Source organism: Malania oleifera, chromosome 8 (assembly GCF_029873635.1).
Source record: "Malania oleifera isolate guangnan ecotype guangnan chromosome 8, ASM2987363v1, whole genome shotgun sequence".
NCBI lineage: Eukaryota > Viridiplantae > Streptophyta > Magnoliopsida > Santalales > Ximeniaceae > Malania > Malania oleifera.
In genome coordinates, this window is record NC_080424.1 from 7,962,412 (window position 1) to 7,983,905 (window position 21,494).

General features: G+C 36.4%; 1 protein-coding gene across 8 annotated transcripts; it reads right to left on the minus strand.

Annotated features, from left to right (window-relative positions):
* Positions 1–1,212: 1,212 nt before the first annotated feature.
* On the minus strand, positions 1,213–12,763 carry LOC131162479 (pentatricopeptide repeat-containing protein At1g77360, mitochondrial). Of its 8 annotated transcripts, none has more exons than XR_009138827.1 (3): positions 12,318–12,763; positions 10,521–12,206; positions 1,213–1,542 (listed from the first exon to the last, which is right to left on the minus strand). XR_009138827.1 is itself a non-coding variant. In XM_058119006.1 (2 exons), exon 2 carries the CDS (start codon positions 12,077–12,079, stop codon positions 10,637–10,639), a length of 1,443 nt encoding a protein of 480 aa, XP_057974989.1. In that variant the 5' UTR covers positions 12,080–12,206; positions 12,328–12,744; the 3' UTR covers positions 10,336–10,636. The 8 variants fall into 8 exon arrangements, 1 of the variants encoding a protein (XP_057974989.1); XR_009138828.1 differs by having other exon boundaries at positions 1,213–1,578; XR_009138823.1 differs by having other exon boundaries at positions 12,328–12,744.
* Between the last annotated feature and the right edge of the window lie 8,731 nt (positions 12,764–21,494).

Here is a 21,494-nt window from a genome sequence, read left to right on the forward strand (position 1 = left end):
GAGGCTAGAATTTGTCTCTTCTATCTTTGGGAAGAGGAGGTATGGCAGAAGCTTTAGCTATTTTTGAAGCTATTTGGTTTGCTTCTTTCTGGGGGCCAGCAAGGTTCTTATATGCTAGGATGCGATGGAGGTGATTTTGGATGTTTGTGGGCAATCTAAATTTCAACGGGAAGCTGCGGATGTAGTGGAGGTTATTAGAGAGTAGAGGGTTCTTTCATTTTATTTCCAGGCATTTTAACTATCTTACGCATTATGTAGTGAAGGCAGCTTCTTTAAGGCTCCTTCAGATTTTGAGGAGCATAACCCCTTCCCACTTTTAAAGTGTATGAACAATATTTGCTTGGCCTATAGGCTACAACTCTTTTGAGTAATAGATTCCTTCCTTATAAAATAAACAACAAAAATAAAGAGAAAGTATTGTAGATCGTGTACTTGGAAATGCAAATTTATATATATCATAATTATGTCAGGATAAAAGATATTGACCTACCTTAACATTTGAGAAAAAGACAATAACCTTTCTTGAGGTTTCAAAAATTTCAAATACCTCCCGTTTATAAAAAAGACACAAACCTCCTTTATTTTTCAAAAATACAAGTCTTTTAAGAGGTGTAAATATCACAAAACTCAAATGTGGAGGAAGGTTTGTATTACTTTTGAAACCTTAGGGGAGTTTAGTGTCTTTGTCCAAGAATTTAAACATTAAAATTTAAATTCATAATCAATAAAAATTTGCCTCAAATTATAAAACCAAAGATATTAAGAATCAAGATATCAAATTAAATTTAGAGAGAGAGAGAGAGAGAGAGAGAGAGAGAGAGAGAGATTTATACACATTCATCAGAACATAACAAGAGTTGATCATAACTAATAGAAAATAATTTTATAATAATTGACAAAGAAATACAAATCTAGTAAAGATTTTAATAACAGATAGCAATAATCATCTTCATTTCTTTCAATGTGGTTGTTAGTAAAGTTAAAGGTTAAGTTGATGGCGAAAGCCACGAAACATTTCGAATAGATTTCATTTCATTTTCTCCCTCTTCTCTCATAGCTTTGAGTGCATCTTCAAAGTTTCAGCCCTAGTAGCACAATCTTTGTTGCACAAAACCACAAGAATATCCTAATTGTGTATTTCCTTGTTTGCTTACAAAATTGTTTTAGTATTACCTAACAAAAACACAAGGTAAACATCCCGTGCAAAAAATATGACTTCACAAGCATAATATATTATTAAGTTTTACAAGAACCGCATAATGTACAATAATTTAAATAAAGCCTTAAAATGAGCAAGCTCATGTAGGATTAAAAGCATAATGTACTTCCACAAAGCAGAATGAAGATTGTGGAGGACCAGAATGCATTCACATATAAGACAAAAATCTCATTTGGATTCAACTATCCACTTGAACACACGACCATGGAATGGTTGGGAAATTATAGGACTTACAACCTTCTTCAAGCCCAGCACAGTTGCCCCTTTAATCTGTAACCCGTACTTTTGACCTTGCCCTTTAGGAGAATCCACTCTGTCTGAACCTGGAATTCTCCAATTGTCAGTAAGTACAGCATTACCTTTTTCAGAATGAAAGAGGTTAGGGAGGTCAATATATGGTGTTGGGTACATCTACATGTAGAATTAGGGCAAACTTTTGTGTCGTGTATATAACAATAGCAGAGTAGATTAAGCAGCACAACAGACACTCCTAAGAGTCCACACTCTTCAAAGTCCATAATCAGAGAAGAAATTAATAATGTTAAAAAACTTTCGGTACTTGATAAAGGCCAATTCACCTGTGCTCACTGACTGCATTTTACCATGTTGCTGGACATTGAATAATAGACAAATAAACCTATTGGACCTAAAGCAAATCAGGGACAAAATGTAAGCAAGAACCTAACACCACAACCATGAATTCATGAAAAGAACCATCTAAATTGCCAATATTTCCTTGCATTCTCAGATATGCATCATGCAATACTCCAGGATGCTGCCTGAGTGCTTTAAAATAGCCACTGGAATGGCCCAGCCAAAAAAAGAAAGCCACTGGAATAAAACTTATCTCCTGCTCCCCTCCTCACTTTGCCTGAACAGTGCTCAAGTCTACCTCAAGAAATCACCACCAAATTGTCTAAATTCAATAATATGCCCTGAAGAGGACTCAAACCTGGGTTGTATCCAACAACTTTTTATCCCTTAAATGATGCAACAGAAACCCTACAACGCTGTGTAAATGCTCTAACATTGCAAATAAATTACATTCACTCCATGTTCCCATTTCAGGCGCACAACTAAATCACCATTATGAACTGCAGTGAGCAAAAGTAAATGGCAGCCCGGTGCAAAAAGCTCTCATGTATGCAGGGTCTGGGGAAGGGGCGGACCATGTTGGGTCTATTGTACGCAGCCTTACCTGACATTTTTGCAAGAGGCTGTTCCATACCTTGAACCCATGACCTCCAGGTCACATGCAACAACTTTACTGTTGCACCTAGGCTCCCCTTCAGTAGTGAGCAAAACCCACTCATAAAACATAAAAGCAATGATGTTAACTACAAATTCTTGGTTCATCAGCAAAATACCCCCCTTTTTGCATATCTGCAAAAGCTAAAACTATATAATACACACACACACACACACAGTGTCTATTAAAATCCATTTCCAAATATAAGCACATGACAGAGAATGGATTTCTCGTCTGTTGAACCATGTAAGTGCAACTGATTGTGAGGATTTAGAACATGTGAAAAGAGGGATAAAATTATAGAAGGACCAGAATTGGTGAAGTGCAAATTTCAGTTTCTGATGGTCTTTCAGTTTGACATAAGGCCAAAAATATCTAGAATAGGGACAAATTAGAGTAGAAAAATAGTATTTCATATGCATATTTGGACACTTGGAATGTGGTCAATGCCAAAATATTTTTTGGCAGGAATTTAATGTTTTTCCCCATTGTTACGAAACTGTATATTTGAACTGGAATCATTCAATAAAGCCAGCATATGTTCATATCTCTAGGGCTTAAAATAGTAATCTGTAAATGGTTGGGTGATTCTAGGATTAGGTGTGAGTAACAGTTGCACTGTCTTTAATGGCTGGGAATTCGGTTCTTTCCTGTTTCTGCTGTGTTTTTAGCAGCCACTGTTTTCGGTTGTTGTCTGGGGTGACTTATTGCTCTTTATTGTGTTGCCTTGTGCCTAATGTCTACCCAACAAAAAAAAAATCAAATCCCTATCATAGATGGTATATTGCTTGTTCTAATAGTTTTTTTACATCACCTTGGAAGCTACTGATCAGAATGGAAGTGTAAATTTGATACAGCCAATTCTGTTTCTATTTTTCCCCTCTTCTGCATACACACACATTCTCCTTGATACAATACCAGACATTATTCTTTGAATATAAGGAGAAAAACCCTATACTAAGGATAGAAGTGAGATTGCTTAAGCCCGTCTCCATCCAACCTCACCTGAAATTTTGAGCTGCTTGCTTAACTATTGATATATATATATATATATATTGGGGGGTTCAAGAAGGGGTAAGTTTGCTGATGCAGCTTAGGTATTAGATAGAAAGTCAAAAGTAATCAACATGCAGGAGAACAGATAGTCTCCTCCGACTGGAGTCACTGGACAGGTTGGTCATGAACTTACACATAACAGATGAAACAATGTTTTGGTTCCAATAACAAATCAAAATATAAATAAACACTAATGAGGCAAACAAACAATGATATCCTATCAATTGCAACCTTGATCTCATGCACAGATCAATATAAAAAGGGCAAAAGACCTATTGAGGTTAGGCAAAAAGACATGAACTTCTCCTAAAGTTTCAAAAATTCCACATAACTCCTCTGTATTTGATTTTTGGGGCATTTACACCCCTCAAAAAGCGTCTCTTTTGCCAAATATAATGGGAAATCTCTAGAATTTTTGAAGCCTTAGGGGAGGTTTTTGAAATCTCAGGGAAGGAAGGTTTGTGTCTTTTTTTCCAAATCTTAGGGAGATCAATGTCTTTTACCCTATAAAAATTGGTGTTACCAAAAGACCATCCCCAAAATTTATCATGTAAATATCTATTCTTCAACCATTCCATATTAATTGGGATTACAATAATTTATGCATGCCATTTTCTTTGAAGTACCATCATCTTTTTCTTTGTAAACTATTACATTCCATCCTTATTCCACTCTGCACATCAAAATTATCCAAGCTGGAAATTGATAGTCCAGCAGTTCTTGTGGGGAGCTTGAATGTGGGCAGACTATGAATAAATAAAAAATAAAGAAGTTTAGGTAAGTAACTCAAAATTACTTTTTTCAGTGCAAGAGAACTAGGTGGTGGGGCCTGAAAGAAAATATAGCATTAGGAAGTGGAAGAGACCGAACAAAATAAATCAGTGAAGAGGACTCGGTGGTGGAGCGTGAAAGGAGAAAATATAGTAAAATTTAAAGATAACATGATTAAAGAGGGGGGTTAGATAATAGGGGATTAGGGAGATGTGAATAATCTGTGGAATAGGGTAGCTAAATCTATTAAAAAGATTAACAAACGAGATTTTAGGTGAATTTGGAGGAAGATTCTCAAGCAGTAAAGAAAGTTGGTGGTGGTTCATGTCTTTTCGCCAAACCTTAGGGAGACCAATATCTTTTACTCTATTAAAATTCGTGTTACCAAAAGACCATCCCCAAGTTTTATCATGTAAATATCTATTTTTGAACCATTCCATATTAGTTGGAATTACAATAATTTTCGCATGCCATTTTCTTTGAAGTACTATCATCTTTTTCTTTGTAAACTATTATATTCCTATAACTATTCCATTCCATCCTTATACCACTCTGCATATCAAAATTATCAAAGGCTGGAAGTTGATAGTCCAGCAGTTCCTGTGGGGTGCTTGTATGTGGGCAGACTATAAATAAATAAAAAATAAAGGTAAGTTACTCAAAAATGACCTTTTTCAAAACAAGAGGACTAGGTGGTGGGGCCTGAAGGGAGAAAATATAGTATTAGGAAGTGGAAGAGAAAGAACAAAATAAATTAGTGAAGAGGAGTCGCTGGTGGAGACCGAAGGGAAAAAATATAGTAAAATTTAAAGATAAATAATTAAAGAGGGGGATTAGATAATAGTGGATTAGGGAGATGCGAACAATTTATGGAATAGGATGTGGAGGAAGATTCTCAAGTAGTAAAGAAAGTTGGTGGTGGGATCAAGATGTCCAAAAAGTCATAAAAACGAAAAGGATTTGGTACAAAACATGGAAAAATTGTAGAAACATAAAAAACCTTGAAAAGTATAAAGAGGCAAGAAAAGATTGAAAGAACACCATTAGTGAAGCTAAACAATAGAGCTTATAATAATTTATATAATAGGCTAGATACAAAAGAAGGAGAAAGGGATATATATAAACTTGCCAAAGCTAGAGTAAAAAAGTGCAAAGACTTAGATAAGGTAAAATGTATAAAGGATGATAATGATAATGTCTTGGTTAAAGAAGAAGACATAAAAGATAGGTGATGAAGATATTTTGATAAGTTGTTTAATGAAAACCAAATTAAAAGTTAGAACTTAGAATTGACAAATGAAGAAAAGACTAAAAATATTAGATTCATTCTAAAAATTAGATTCGGTGAAGTGAAGATAGTGTTAAAAAAAATGAAAAGTGGGAAGTTTATAGAATCAAATAACGTCTCAATTGAAGTTTGGAAATGTCTTGAGGGATATTGGAAGTGTATGGTTAACAAATATTTTCAACACTATATATTAAAAACCAAGAGAATTCCAAAGGAGTGGAGGAAAAGCACAATAATACCTTTATATAGAAACAAAGTTGATATTCAAAACCGTAATTACGACTGTAGCATCTAACTTATGAGTCATACGATGAAACTGTGAGAAAAGGTAATTGAACAAAGAATAAGGTTAGAGAAAACATATGATAGAGTACCTTGGGAAGTCCTCTGGTTGGTTTTGAAAAAGAAAGAAGCATGCAGTAGGCGTATTGATGCCATCAAGGATATGTATGATAAAGTAACAACTAATGTTAAGATTGAAGGAGGAGAGTATAAAGAATTTCCAATCACAATAGGGGCATATCAAGATTCTGCTTTAAGTTCATATCTTTTCACTTTAGTGATCGATGAAATCACTAGGAATATTCAAAATGAAATCCCATGGTATATGTTTGTAGATGATATGGTTCTAATTGATGAAAGTAGAAAAGGAGTAGAATATAAGTTAGAGCTACAGACAAAAACTTTAGATTTTAGAGACTTTAGAATAAGTAGAAATAAGACAGAATACATGAAATGTAACTTCAGCCAAGTAAGGGGGACTATTGGAGATAAGATTAAAATTGATAATCAAGAAATTAATAGCACTAGTAGATTTCGATACCTTGGATCTATCATGCAAGCAGAGGTAGAGATTGAAAATGATGCAATTCATAGAGTTAAAACAAGTTGGCTAAAATGGAGGAGTGCTTCAGGCGTGCTATGTGATCGTACAATACCCTTAAAATTAAAAGGAGAGTTTTATTTATAGGATGACTATAAGACCATCCACGCTATATGGATCATAATGTTGAGCAACTAAGAAGCAACATATCCAAAATGTAAAAGTTGTAGAAATGCAAATGCTAAGATGATGAGTAGTCTAACTTTAAAGGATAAATTAAGGAACAAACATATTCGTAATAAGCTAGGCACAGCACTAGTAGTAGATAAGATGAGAGAGGGGCAACTTAGATGGTTTGTGCATTTGAAGCGTAGGCCAAGTAGTGCTCTGGAAAGGAGGAGTGAGTTAGTTATTGTTAATGGTAGTAGAAGGGCAAAGGTAGACCTAAAATAACTTGGAATGAGGCAGTGAGAAAGGCTCTTATAGCTCTTAAGCTAGCCCAGGAAATTGCCCTTGATCGTGTGAATGGGCGGAAAAGGATTCATACAGCTGACCTCACCTAGTGGGACTTAAGGATTGTTGTTGTTGTTGTACAGAGTACTTTTTTCACCACTCTTAAGTCCTACTACCCTGTTTCCAGCAGTTCTCAAAGTATTCACTACTACTAGTAACAGATCTAGGGGCATTATTTAATATTTTTCAAATTCATTTAACTACATGGACTTCCAAAAAAAAATGTGAAGATTAATTTTAGATTTCCACAGGAATTTTAGTCAACTACAAGGATGAATTTATAATTTTAAAAGGATTGATTGGATCAAGGATTTTGTAAGAGAAAAAAAGAGAAATGAAATTTCACAGTATTTTCTATCTTTATCAAATAATATATATTTTTTTATAGAAAAAGAAACTTTATTATAGACAGCAGAGAGAAAATGATACAAAAAAGCAGGACAAGGAGTACTTAAACAAAAAGAAAGAAGGAAAAACATAATCAAGTCAATAATGCCACCCAATCATGATCCATGGTTAACATCCTCAAAGTAGCACCCTTGAAACACCCTGCAAGCCCAAAGACAAGCCAAGCACAGCACCCTGTCCCAAAGTAGCTATAAAGACGGTCACTTTCCAGAAAGTACGCTCCAACTAAATTCTCCATAAAATAGCACAAAAAGCACACCTCCACAACCTCTGAGCTTCCTTTCTCTTTCTAAAGCCAACAAAAGAAATACTCGAGCTCTTCCAGTGACTTCGGACACACTTACACTCCAAGAACTCAAAATAATCTCTTCCACATACCCCAAGAAAACAAACATTGTAGAAACAAATTGGGAACATTCTACGATCTATTCCCCTGCAAAAAGCACATGTATAGTGATAAAGCCTTAGAAGACCTACTCTGCAACAGATTGTTGGTGCTAACTCTATTAAGGGTCACCAAATGAACAAATGACTTATTTTAGAAGGTGCTTTAGCCACCTAAATGTGCCAGTAAAGAGGAAAAAATACAATTACTTTAACAAGATGAGAAAAAAAGGACTCACACAGAAATTTTCAAAAGAATCCAAACACTATTAACAATGAAAAATTCAATCAAACAAATGAAAATTAAAACATATTAAAGTTTAATGAAATGTAAAATAAAATTTTGTTAATTGATTTACTATATATTTATTTTATTTTCCTATTTCCTCGATATCCAAACATGAAAAAAAGTAGATTCCTTCCTAATTTCATTTTTTTTTTTTGCTCCTTTTTTCGAAGTACCAAATGCATCCTAAATGCCTAGATGCTCTGCAAAAAGTAATCAACTTCCCTACATGAGAATTGCAATGATTTTTCATAATTCTGAGTGGTCACCCATAAAATGCACAAAGAGTGATAGAAAGTACTTCCAAATGAGAATAAGTATCATTATCTTATTGGTAAAACTGAATACTTGAAATTCAACGGATCCCCTGTTTTCTTCTTTTTCTTCTTTTGAAATGACTGAAATAAATGAATATTTTTACCATAACAAGACCTTCCCTCCTTTTTTCATTATTTTTGACACACATGAATTTTACCAATCATTGCATTATTTGCAGAACATTGATTTCTTTAAACCCACATAATAATAGAGGCATTGAGATGCCACAAATTACATCATCATATTTTTTTGGAATTACATATGAACCAGAAATGACAACACAGATTATATCCACACTGACAACATAAATAGGCAACAACACTGCATGCTATATATATATATTTTTGGGACAATAAAAATGCATTAATAACTAAATGAAAACGGTACATCAGGGCGAGCACAAGAAGTCCTCTTAAGTACAAGAAGTAGTCAAAAAAACAAAAGAGGACAAAAAATAAGAGAGAATAAAAACAGAAGCAAGAGTTAGATAGTGCTGCCTTCCAATCCCTAAATAAGTATGGCAGCAGCATTCCCTGAAAAAAGCCAAAGGAATGGGCCCAAAAATAGGCCAAGTATGCAGCCTTATCCCACAACAAACAAGGAGAGGTGGTTTGATCCTTGAAAATTCTCCCATTCCTCTCTAGAAAAAGGGTCCACATAATAGCGTAAACCATGTAGAACCAAAGAACTTGACCCTTCCAACTATTGCCTATCTCAGCAAAAGGAAATCAACCACCAACTGCAGCAACACCCAAGCTTCACCAAAACCAGAAAACAGAGCATTCCAGAGATGTGAAGCCACCTTCCAGTGAAGGAGAGGTGAGCATTTGTTTCACTAGCTTCATGACAAATCACACACATGTCAGGGTTAAGGCCCTTGATGGGCCTTCTTGTCTGTAACAACTTGTCAATGTTAATCCTGTTCAGTGTCACTGTCCAGATGAAAGTCCGAACCTTGAAAGGAACCTTTTCCTGCCAAATGATGTGACTCCAATGAATCTTTGGAAGGCCAAAGTTCTCCAACAGTTAAGGCTTTTATTTGGTTGGTTGAGCTTAATAGGTTTAATATCAATAACATGTTGCAGAGTAGGAGACATTTGAAGGCACTTTCTCCAGATGTGTGTTTTTTCATGCCTTAGCAGTTCAGAAACAGCTTTTCACTTGTTTTTGCACTGTGATTTTGCTTGGAAAACATGGAACATGCTTTTTGGCTTAGTGGGGGAAAGGTGGGTTCGCCCAAACTTGGATGAGAATTCATTAGGTATATCTTTTTGTGGATTTGGCAGGAAGAATGCTGTAGTATTACGGAGATGTGCAGTTTTTGCAGTGTTGTGGGGTTTATGGCTGGAGGGGCATATTTTTTTTCTTTTTAGGAAGAAGCTGAATATTTCCTTATTTCAGGATAAGATTCATTATTTAGCCTCACTTTAGTGTGTTAGTTCAGGGTGCTTCAGGGAGTAAGCTTCTCTGAGATTCAAAGGGATTGATTATCTTTGGTGGCTTGATTGTTGTTTTTCCTCTCATTATTTTTTTCTACATTTTGTTTTGCCTATGCTGATCAGGAGGATCTATTATTCTCCTTTTTTGTACATTCTTTCTTCCTTAATGAAATCTTCTTCTTTTGTTATAAAAAATCCAAAGAAAAAAAAGCTGCCGGAATTTATCAATAAAGCTATCTTTGCAGAAGTTGAATCAAATGTACGGAAAACAGGTCCATCTAACTACAAAGAATAAGGAAGACACAAAACCATATTGTAATACCTCCTCTCTTCAAACAGCCCTGTTTTTAGAGGGATAACCCTTCTTTGAACCATGTATCTTCATTCAAACTGTTTTATATCAGATTTTACTCACAATGGTATCCCCTCTAAAAAATAAAAAAATAAAAAAAAATAACTTATAATGTCATGAGAAAATTTTCTTAATCTGATATTTCTTTTCCTTTATTAACTGAAGGTTCAGCCACCTCAAAAGCAGGGAGGAATGATGGACTTGACATCAACAGAACTGAAAATCCTCGGACTAAAATTTATTTTTTCTGTTTTATTCCTTTCTGGTTAGAGAAGAGAACAATTTAGAAGTTTCAAATGGGGAAAAAAAGGATAAAGAAAAAGGACCAAAACTGACAATGTGAGCAATTAACAATCAGGTTTCCAGATAAAATAATCACTATCCCCAAATAATAAAGGGTAACAAACTACTGACCTGAGAAATGCTGTTCTTGAGCTTAATAGGGGCTTGTGCCCTGACATATTTAAACAAAATTTTCTAACAGCTGGATCAGTCTTGATCATTCCATTTAGCTCAGAAGCCATGGTTTCTCAGTCATATAAAGGCTCCTTGACTAAGAGATTCATTTTTTCCTGCAGAAACTCAAGCACATCTTGTCTCCCCTCCTTGATAAGTAACTGTCTTAGCCTCCCAAAGGTCACACCTGATGGACGGATTCCCTTTTCTATCATCTCTTCCAGCAATACACAAGCCTTAGAAACATTGGCTTTGTCACAGAGTCCATTAATAAGCACTGAAAAAGTGTGCATGCTTGGAACAAACTGCTTTATCTTCATGTATTTCCACACTTTAAGAGCCATTTCTAGCTGACCCCCCTCACAGAACATCTTTATCATCATTGTATAAGTGTCTGCATCAGGTTCACAAACTTTAATCATCCTGCGGAAGACTCTAAAGGCTTCTTCAGTATCTCCATGACTTATCAAGCTATTCAAAATAATATTGCAGGTTCTTGAATTGGGCACCACTCCCTTGCATTCCATTTCATTCAAGACCCTATATGCATTTTTGATCTTGTTTACTTTACAGAATGCTCCAATCAAGGCATTATATGCCGCCACATCAGCCTTAATTCCATTCCTTTCCATCTCCAAGAATGTATCAACTGCATCTTCAATGCGATTTTCTATACCATAAGTATGAACCAGAACACTATAAATAAAAGATGTAGGCTTACAAACCTGAGAATCCATGTCCTTAACAATGCCGACTGCTTCATCAACCCTCCCAGCCTTACAAAGAATGTCAACCATGATGCCATAAGTCACAATGTCCGGATTACAACCCACATCAACCATTTCTCTGAAAACTGCCCTTGCCTGGGGCAAATTTGGAGCCTTACCCCATCCCTCAAGCAATATACTATATGTTTTTGAGTCTGGAACAAATCTGTATTTCATATTGTCAAAGATTTCCTGAGCCTTCCTCACATTCTTAGACTTGCATAAAGCACTTAGCAAGCCATTGAATGCTGCTAAATTTGGCGGCACGTCATACTTTTCCATTACATTAAAAGTGTACACAGCCTCCTCCACCTTCTGAGCCCTGGCATACTTTCTCATAATTATGCAAAACGTTTCAACATTTAGCATCCTCTTACTCCTCATGGCATTCACAAGATTCCACATGATCTGGTACTGCCTTATCTTTGCTAAAGACTCGATCATCGTGTGGTAAGCTCTGATACTGTGCACATAATTCCTTTGCTTCTCAGCCCACTCAAAGAATCGGTGTGCCAACATACCAGCATTCTCAAATTTCTTGAGGACACCTTCAACTACATCGGGTGAAATCCTAATCCCACTTTGGTCAAGTGAAGTTTCAAGCCCTGCTTTTGGGCAAGACATCATAATTTTACATATACTTTTCGTTGGGTCCAAAAACTCTCTCGTTGCTTCACTTGAACTATATCTTCTGGCCAAAATCACCCTCCCCAAAGATAACGCGTTGCCACAATTTTGAATTTTTACCATATTGTTGGACCAAAACCTCGTTAATTTTATCTCTGCTTAAGATTCTGGGTATTTAGCAAACGAATTGAAATGTGAAAAAAACGAAAAACGGAAGCCGGTTTTCTCACAACTGCTGGTTTGACGATGGCTGCCAATCAATGAGGCAAGGGTTAGGAGATGTGAAGTTGTGAGCATTAATTTCTTAGGGAAAAAATAAAAAAATGAGAATAAAGATGAGACAAAGGGGAAATTTCCATACTTATTGGCACCTGCAGTGTGGATTTTCTTTTGTTGGCATCAACAAAATTGAGATAGAGCATGAGGAATTTCATTTGCTTGCCAGAGGAGGACCAAAGTCCACCGTCACTTCATCAAGGGAAGCCACGAGGTCACTGTTTAGCAACTTCGAAGATTGAACTGAACAGAATAGCAAGGAGGTATCTGAAAGCCCCGAGTGAGCAGGAATTCCCAATTGAGCATCACCTTCAATACATAAATGACCTTCTTGTCAACTGGAGCCGGGCAGAACCTACCGTAGGAGGTAGGGGAAAGGCTCTACAAAATTTTGACGGCATCGCTCTCAGCCATGGTTGAATGGCTTCGCCCGGCGAACGGCGACGAGCACTTCTCTGCTGTTCTTCACAAAGCAAATAATTTTTTTGACTTAACTAAAGACCAGGGTTAAACAAATTTGGATTCGAAATTGGCATTTGGTAACGAGTGACTAATATATATTAAAGAGTCATGGTAATATAATTTATTTATTTTTAATTTTTAAAAATATTTTATAAAAAGTGTTATATATTTTTTTAAAAAAATATACTCTTTTATTTTATTTATTAATATCTTAATAAAAAATAAAAAATATAAAAAATAGTACATTTCTTTAATTAATATATTTTTAATGTAACATATATATCAAATTAAACGAGTCACCATGGGTACTCAATTCAAATCGACTTATACCATTTATTAAACGGGTCAGATTCAGGTTGACTCATTTATAAATAAATCGCCTTCTACTAAATCTAAAATCGATTTAAATGGACGAATCATGGATCACTCGTCAAGTTCTGACCCGTTTTACCATCCCTAAATTTACTTCTATTTTTTATTTGTCCATAAAATAAAGAACACAATGGACCTAAGTGAAGTCAAACATGTCGTTTTATAGTTAGTAGAGTCGGACAAACGGTAAAAATTTGAAAATTTAATTAATCATTTGTAAATTCAATGCATTGAACAAAGTTTAAAGAGATGACATAGAACAACTTTGCTACCTGGACTTCATCAACATGATTAAGTAAATATATCACTAAATATGTAACAAAATTAGACAAAATAAGGGAGGGGGATCCAAGGATTCTACCTTAACTTATTTTCTCCTTCTGTCTTCTCCTCCGGTGGGTGTGTCCGTCTGGGGCCCTAAGGGGAAATCCTTCCTTGTAAGTGGTTCTGAATCAACCTCGATGTCTTAAGTGAGCAGCTCCCACTCTCTGCTTCTCTCCTCTTCTTCCTAGTTCTGCAATTCGGCAGATTTTCTCTCCAAAGTGTATCTCAACTTCTGCAGACTCAATTTCTGTAGAATCTCCCTCCTCTAACTCTCTCCTCTCTCATTCTCTGCAGAGTATAACTACGCTCTCTCCGGGGTGCCCACTACAGTAGTGGGAACTCCCTAATTATAGGGAGTTTGAAAGGGCCTTTTGGCGCCAATTCCTTGGTGATTCCCTTGTAACCAACTGTGTTAGGGAATAATTCCCTATACATGTGACTAATTTCTTTTTTGACTTTGCATATTTCTCGGCTAACCAATTCTCATTTTCCTGTGCGCAGGTGACCCTGAAGGTCCATATGGCAGATGAGGAATGGAGAGTTTTTTGGGCGCTTCCAGGTGGCATCTGAGGAATGAAGGGCCAGGTATCTTTTTATTTTGATTTTATTTTTGTAAATTTATTTTGTGATTTATTTTTGCTAACTAACTCGCCTACTTCTTTCTTTTGTATGCAGGTGACTCTTGGTTTGGCCAGGTGGCAACCGAAGAGAGGAGGGCTTTTGGGGGTTCTAGGTGGAGTGTTGAGATTGGCGGGGCCTAAGAAGATACTTCCAGAAAGCCGGCAGGGATAGGAGGGCTCAACATTTTTTATTTTGATTTTTATCTTATATTTCCTTTCTGATGTATGTGTACTGATGTATACACCCTGAGTGATCTTTTTGAACATTCTTTTGTATTTGCAACATGTATTATCTCATATGCTCCCTGCATTCTTCCTTTGGCATATTTACATTCCTGCATGCTCCTGTGCACAAGCGTACATTCTGTGCTGATGTTTATACTCCTAAGTCACACGTCCCCTTGACCAATTTTGACCATTCATTTTGACTTAATTTGACCAAAGCAGTTGACCAACTTTGGTCAAATAAAATAGGATATGACTTTAATCCTCGAATGAGGCCATTTTTAAAGATAAGACCCAATCTGAAAATGAATTAAGATTTTGAATGGAAACTTACAAGACTTGATTAACTAAACCTTCGGTTTTGAAAATAACATTAGAACTCAGAGGATGGGGCCTAAATTTGTTAAGAAGAAAACTGACTTTGAAATACACATGCAATCCATTATGAAGTTTGACTGTAAATTTTTTTTGTAAAATAATCTGGACTTATCATAAATACAAGTGCTTTTGAAAGCGAAGGACCACTCTCAATCCAACACGAGGACTGATCTTGAGATTAAAAGTTGGAAACTTGGAGAGCAGGATCTTGTCTTATCACAAAGAACAGTAGCCTTAGGATTAAACGTCTTCAAAGCCTAGTCTGCAATGCATCTAGAAATTACGGGGCTCAACGGTTTTAAAATCAGCTAAATTAGAGGCACTCTAATTAGATGGACTCGACTTGCAGGCTCTTGAGACTCAAACATCAATACCTAAAAGGGGGAAAGTTTGGAGCCAAAGGACCCTATACGACAAACCGGATTAATTTTGCAATTAAAAGGTATTACTTAAGATTACCATAAACAAACCTAACAATTGGCCTAAGGAATAGGACTCAGATTGAATATTTACAAGACTCGACTCTGAACCATATTTTTGACTTTTTAGGAGACTAGACTAACATTAGAAGGACTTAATTGGAGGATTTTGGGTCTTAATTCCAAAACTCGGGGTCATTCGAGGCTCAAAGTCAACTTTGGTTTCATTGGGGTTTTCAGAAATTGGTCTGGTAAACATTAGGGTGTTTACAATAAATTTTACAAATCACTAAACTGAAATATGTATATTTGGAAAAGCTAGGTAAGCATACTTACTCATAGAAATAAAAAATTACTAAAAGTAAAATTTTACATCAACATAAATATAATTTCTTTTAAAAAAAGTCAAAGGTTATGATATACATTGATGTAATTTGTGTATTCCCAAGAGAGGGGGGGGGGGGGTGAATTGAAGATTTAAAAATTTCTAGGTCAAGTGTCCTATTTTAAATCCACACTCAATATAACACAACCTATGGTCTTTTCTAAATAGTTCCAATTCAACAGACATAAAGATATACAAGTATTTAATTTATACACAGCAGTTTAAATATGACATTCAAGTGCAAAAATTTAAAGTGCGAGAAATAAAGAGCAGACACAGAAAATGTTATCAGGGTTCGGCCAAACTTGCCTACGTCTTCGTCTCAAACTCACAAGCAAAAGGATTCCACTATGTGCTCGCTTAATGGGTGGAGCGTCACCGATACAATACCCTCTCCTTATTGGGCAAGGGAATACCTCAGGTCACATTATAAGGCTGACCCCAACCTTTACAGTCACACCTTAGAAAGGTGCTCCTAGTTCTCCTAACCGGGTCTGAGCCAATTCGAAACTCTCCTAACCGAGTTTGAGCCAATCCGATGCACGTTACAGGCCAGTGCAATCCTCTTCTGACCACACGTTGGGAATACAATAATTATAAAAAAAAATATTTGCATACAAATACAATACTTATACAATAAGCATATGTTGTACGACAATAAGCACAATGCACTCACACAAGATATGAAATGAAGCTCGAGTGAGTATGTGTGATTTTCTATTAAAAGTATTTTCTGATTAAACCTGAGAATATGAAAAATAATTTTCTCAAAATATGAGAGACCTTTCAAGCAAAGATATTATATATAAAAATATGCTCAAGGTACTTTCAATATCCCAAGAGATTTTCCCAAAATGATTTTTCAAATAATGTTCAAGGGAAGTTAGGGTTTTGGCTCAAAAATTTTTTTACAAAAAAATACAAATGAGCCTTTAAATCTTGCAATGGATGTGCAAGACTCATAAGATATGAAGGATTCTTCCACAAAAATATTCGTCAAAGAAAAACGTGTGGGGAACTGTTGGGCTTTGTGGAGCCTAGTTGCGTTCGATCTGGATGATGACTCGTCCTTTCTTTAATGAGAGATTTCTATCTTAAGGCTTAGTCCATAGAGTGAAGGCTTGGGCCGTCAGGCTCGTTTTTGTAGCCTATTGCTGTGTGCAGGATGTAAAATCGCTGTTATGGTGATTAGGATTGATCAGCGATCACACTTCGCGAGAGAGCGAGCGAGAGATAGAGAGTATTGTACCACCGCATTCTCTGTATTTTTATTCCTGATAATAGTGAAATCCCTAAATCTCCATGGACGTAGGCAAAATTACCGAACCACGTAAATATTGTATTATGCGTGAGATTGATTTTTTTTCTTTGGCGTGTATTCTTTCTCTATTTTGTTTGTCACAGGTTTTGGGAATTTGTTGTTAATTTCCAACAACTGGTATTAGAGCCTAGGGTTAGGTTCGAGTGGGAGCAATGGTAGAGAAAGCAGGAAAGGCGTCTGGAATAGAAAAGTTCGATGGCATAGACTTTGGATTTTGGAGGATGTAGATCGAGGATCATCTTTATTGGAAGAAGTTGCATCTGCCGCTTCTAGGAGAAAAACCTGCTACTATGAAGGACGAGGAATGGACTCTCCTTGATAGGCAGGTACTGGGAGTTATCAGATTAACTCTGTTTAGGTTTGTTGCACACAACGTTGTGAAAGAGAAGATCATAGCAGATCTGATGAAGGCTTTATATGGTATGTATGAAAAATCGTCAGCAAATAATAAGGTACATTTAATGAAGAAACTGTTTAATTTGTAGATAGAAGAGAATGCATCAGTAGCACAACATCTAAATGAGTTTAACACTATCACAAATTAATTGTCGTCTGTAGAAATTGATTTTGATGATGAGATTCGTGCATTGAATGTTTTGGCTTCGTTGCCAAATAGTTAGGAGGCAATGAGGATGGTAGTAAGCAACTTTACAGGAAAAGAAAAATTGAAGTACAATGATATACGAGATTTAATTCTGGCTGAGGAGATTAGCAGAAGAAATGCAGGTGAAACCTCAGGATCTGATTCTGCCCTAAACCTTGAGATAAGAGGCAAAGGTAATGACCAAAATTCAGATCGGGGCAGATTAAAATTTAGAAATTATAATCGGAACAGAAGTAAATCTAGATCTGGCAAAAAAGGACAATGCTGTAACCGTGGAAAAACGGGCCACTTTAGAAGACAATGCAAAAGCCTTAAGAAGAAGAATGAGGATGAGTCTTCCAATGTTGTAACAAAAGAGGTATAGGATGCATTATTCTTGCAGTAGACAGTCCACTAGATTATTGAGTTTTGGACTTAGGAGCTTCGTTTCATACCACTTCACACTATGAAATCATACATAACTATGTAGCAGGTGATTTTGGTAAGATGTATTTGGCTGATGGTACAACCTTAGATGTCGTGGGTATGGGAAATGTCCGAATGTCATTGCTTAATAGGTCTGCTTGGTTACTGGAGAAGGTACGACATATTCCTGACCTAAGAAGGAATCTGATTTTTGTCGGACAACTTGATGATGAAGGGCGTGCAATGCTGTTTGCTGGTGGCACCTGGAAGGTTACAAAGGGAGTTAGAGTATTGGCTCGTGGAAAGCAGTCTAGTACTCTATACATGATCTTAAGTCTAAGAGATACAATTGCAGTTGTTGAAACAAGTATTGATACGAGCTTATGGCACTGTAGAATTGGTCACATGAGTGAGAAAGGGATGAAGATGTTGCTGTTAAAAGGGAAACTACCATAATTGAAGTCCGTTGATTTTGACTTATGTGAAAGCTGCATCTTACGAAAGCAGAAAATGGTGAGTTTCTTGAAAACTGGTAGGACACTGAAGGCTAGAAAATTGGAGTTAATGCACACTGATTTATGGGGGCCTTCTCTAGTGGCATCCCTTGGAGGTTCAAGGTATTACATTACTTTCATTGATGACTCAACCAAAAAGGTATGGGTTTATTTTCTGAAAAATAAATCTAATGTATTTGAAACTTTTAAGAAGTGGAAGGCTATGGTTGAGAAAGAGACGGGTTTGAAAGTAAAATATTTGAGGTCTGACAATGGAGGAGAGTACATAAATGGAGGGTTCAGTGAGTATTATGCTGCACATGAAATCAGGATGGAGAAGACCATTCCTGGGACACCATAACAAAATGGTGTGGCTGAGCTTATGAATAGAGCTCTCAATGAGTGTGCTAGGAGTATGAGGTGGCATGTTGGACTACTAAAAACTTTTTGGGCTGATGCTGTTAGTAGTGTAGCTTACTTGATAAATCAAGGACCTTTAGTTCCTATGCAGTTTAGACTTCCTAAAGAGGTATGGAGCTATAAAAAGGTAAATTTTTCCCTTTTAAAAGTTTTTGGTCGTGTTTCTTATGTTCATATAGATTTTGATGCGCATAGTAAACTTGATGCAAAGTCTAAAATATGTTTTTCATTAGCTATGGTGATGAGAATTTTGGCTATCGGTTTTGGGATGAACAAAATAGGAAAAATCATCAGAAGTAGAAATGTGATATTTAATGAACAAGTTATGTATGAGGACAGGTCAACTGTAGTGCCAGATGTCACAGAGATAGATAAGAAGAAATATGAGTTTGTTAACTTAGATGAGTTGACTAAAAGTACTGTCCAGGAAAAGGGTGAAGAGGATAAGGAGAATGTAGAATTATATGTAGATCAGAGAACACATGTAGTCGCTGTCCATAGATCTTATAGGACCGTTAGACTTCCACGGCATTATTCACCCACTCTAAATTATCTCTTGTTGATTGATGATGGTGAGCCATAGTGTTATGATGAAGCCTTGTAGGATGAAAATTCAAGCAAGTGGGAGTTAGCCATGAAGGATGAGATTTATTCCTTGTTGGAGAATCAAACATGGGAACTGATTGAATTGCCAATAGGGAAGAAGGCTTTGCACAACAAGTGGGTATACATAATAAAGAATAAGAATGATGGTAGCAAGCGTTACAAGGTCAGATTAGTTGTAAAAGGATTCTAGTAGAAGGAGGGCATTGACTTTACGAAAATATTTTCTCCAGTTGTGAAGATGTCAACAAGTAGACTGGTATTGGGAATGGTGGTTGAAAAAAACCTACATCTTGAGTAGTTAGATGTGAAGACGACATTCTTTCATGGTGACTTGGAGGAAGACATTTACATGATTCAGCTTGAAGGGTTCATTATCCAGGGACAAGAGAATCTAGTCTGTAAACTGAGAAAGAGCTTGTATGGCTTAAAACAAGCTCCAAGACAGTGGTATGAGAAATTTGACAGCTTTATGCATAGAATTGGGTTCAAGAGATGTGAAGATGATCACTGTTGCTACGTTAAATTCTTTGGCAATTCTTATATCATTTTACTGTTGTATGTAAATGACTTGCTCATTGCAGGATCTAGCATTGAGGAGATTAACAATCTGAAGAAGCAATTATCAAAATAGTTTGCAATGAAGGATTTGGGAGCTGCAAAGCAAATCCTTGGTATGAGAATAATTAGAGACAAGGCTAATGGTACATTGAAGCTTTCACAGTCAGAGTATGTGAAGAAAAGTCTCAACAGGTTCAACATGAATGAAACCAAACCAGTGAGCACACCCTTGGGGTAGTCATTTCAAACTAAGCAAAGAATAGTCACCGAAGACAGAAGAAGAAAGGGACCATATGAGCAAGGTACCTTATGCCTCAGCTATTGGTAGCCTGATGTATGCCATGGTATATACAAGGCCAGACATTGCACATACAGTGGGAGTTGTGAGCAGATTCATGAGTAGGCTAGGAAAGCAGCATTTGGAGGCAGTCAAGTGAATTCTGAGATATCTAAGGGGTTCATCAGATACATGTCTTTGCTTTAGGGGTGCAAGTATGAAACTACAGGGTTATGTAGACACTAATTTTACTGGTGATAATGATAGTATAAAGAGTACTACGGGGTTTGTATTTACTCTAGGTGGTACAACTATATCATGGGCTTTAAATCTACAAAAGATTGTTAATTTGTCTACTATAGAAGCTGGCTATGTTGCAGCAACTGAAGCTGGAAAGGAGATGATTTGGCTACATTTTTCTTAGATGAATTGGGTAAGAAGCAGAAGATGGGCATTCTACACAGTGACAGTCAGAGTGCAATTTTTCTTGCTAAAAATTCAGCTTTTCATTCAAAGTCGAAGCATATATAGACAAAATACCACTTTATTCATTACCTTTTTGAAGATAAGCTGGTAATACTTAAGAAGATTTTTGGATCTAAGAACCCAGCAGACATGTTGACTAAGGGTGTTACTATTGAGAAGCTGAAGCTGTGTGTAGCTTCAGTTGGTCTTCTAACTTGAGGACAGAAGGATGAGTTGCAGGGATGAGGGATTGTTCCTTTGGAGGAATGCGGTTGATATTGGTGATTGAACTAGTCTCCAAGTGGGAGATTTGTTGGGCTTTGTGGAGTTGAGTTACGTTTGATCTGGATGATGACCAGACCTTTCTTTAATGAGAGATTTCTATCCTAAGGCTGAAGGCCCAAGCCTTCGGTCCATGGACTAAACGGCTGAAGCCGTACTCGTGGGGGTTGCCCCCAGGAAAAATTTTTTGGGCCCATTTTTGTAGCCCATTGCTGTGCGCAGGATATAAAATAGCTGTTATGGTGATTAGGGTTGATTAGCGGTCACACTTCGAGAGAGAGTGAGAGAGAGAGTATTGTATTGCCGCACTCTCTGTATTTTTCTTCCTAATAATAATGAAATCCTTGCAACTTCGTGGACGTAGGTAAAATTTCATAACCATGTAAATATTGTATTGTGCGTGAGATTGATTTTTTTTTTTTTTTTTGGTGTGTATTCTTTCTCTATTTTGTTTCTCATAGGTTTCGGGAATTTGTTGTTAATTCCTAATAGAGAATCTTAAGGATTACTCTCAAAAATGTTTTCCAAAAATGATAGGATAATGAGAGTGAATGCTTTTGAAATAAATGCCCAAATAAATATTTCTTTCAATCAACTCTCAAATGCAATCAATGTGCAAGTGAAAGAAGTGAAAGAAAGAATAAA

Excerpts from the sequence above, each read along its gene's own strand:
- LOC131162479 (XM_058119006.1), bottom strand. The coding sequence starts at position 12,079 with ATGGTAAAAATTCAAAATTGTGGCAACGCGTTATCTTTGGGGAGGGTG.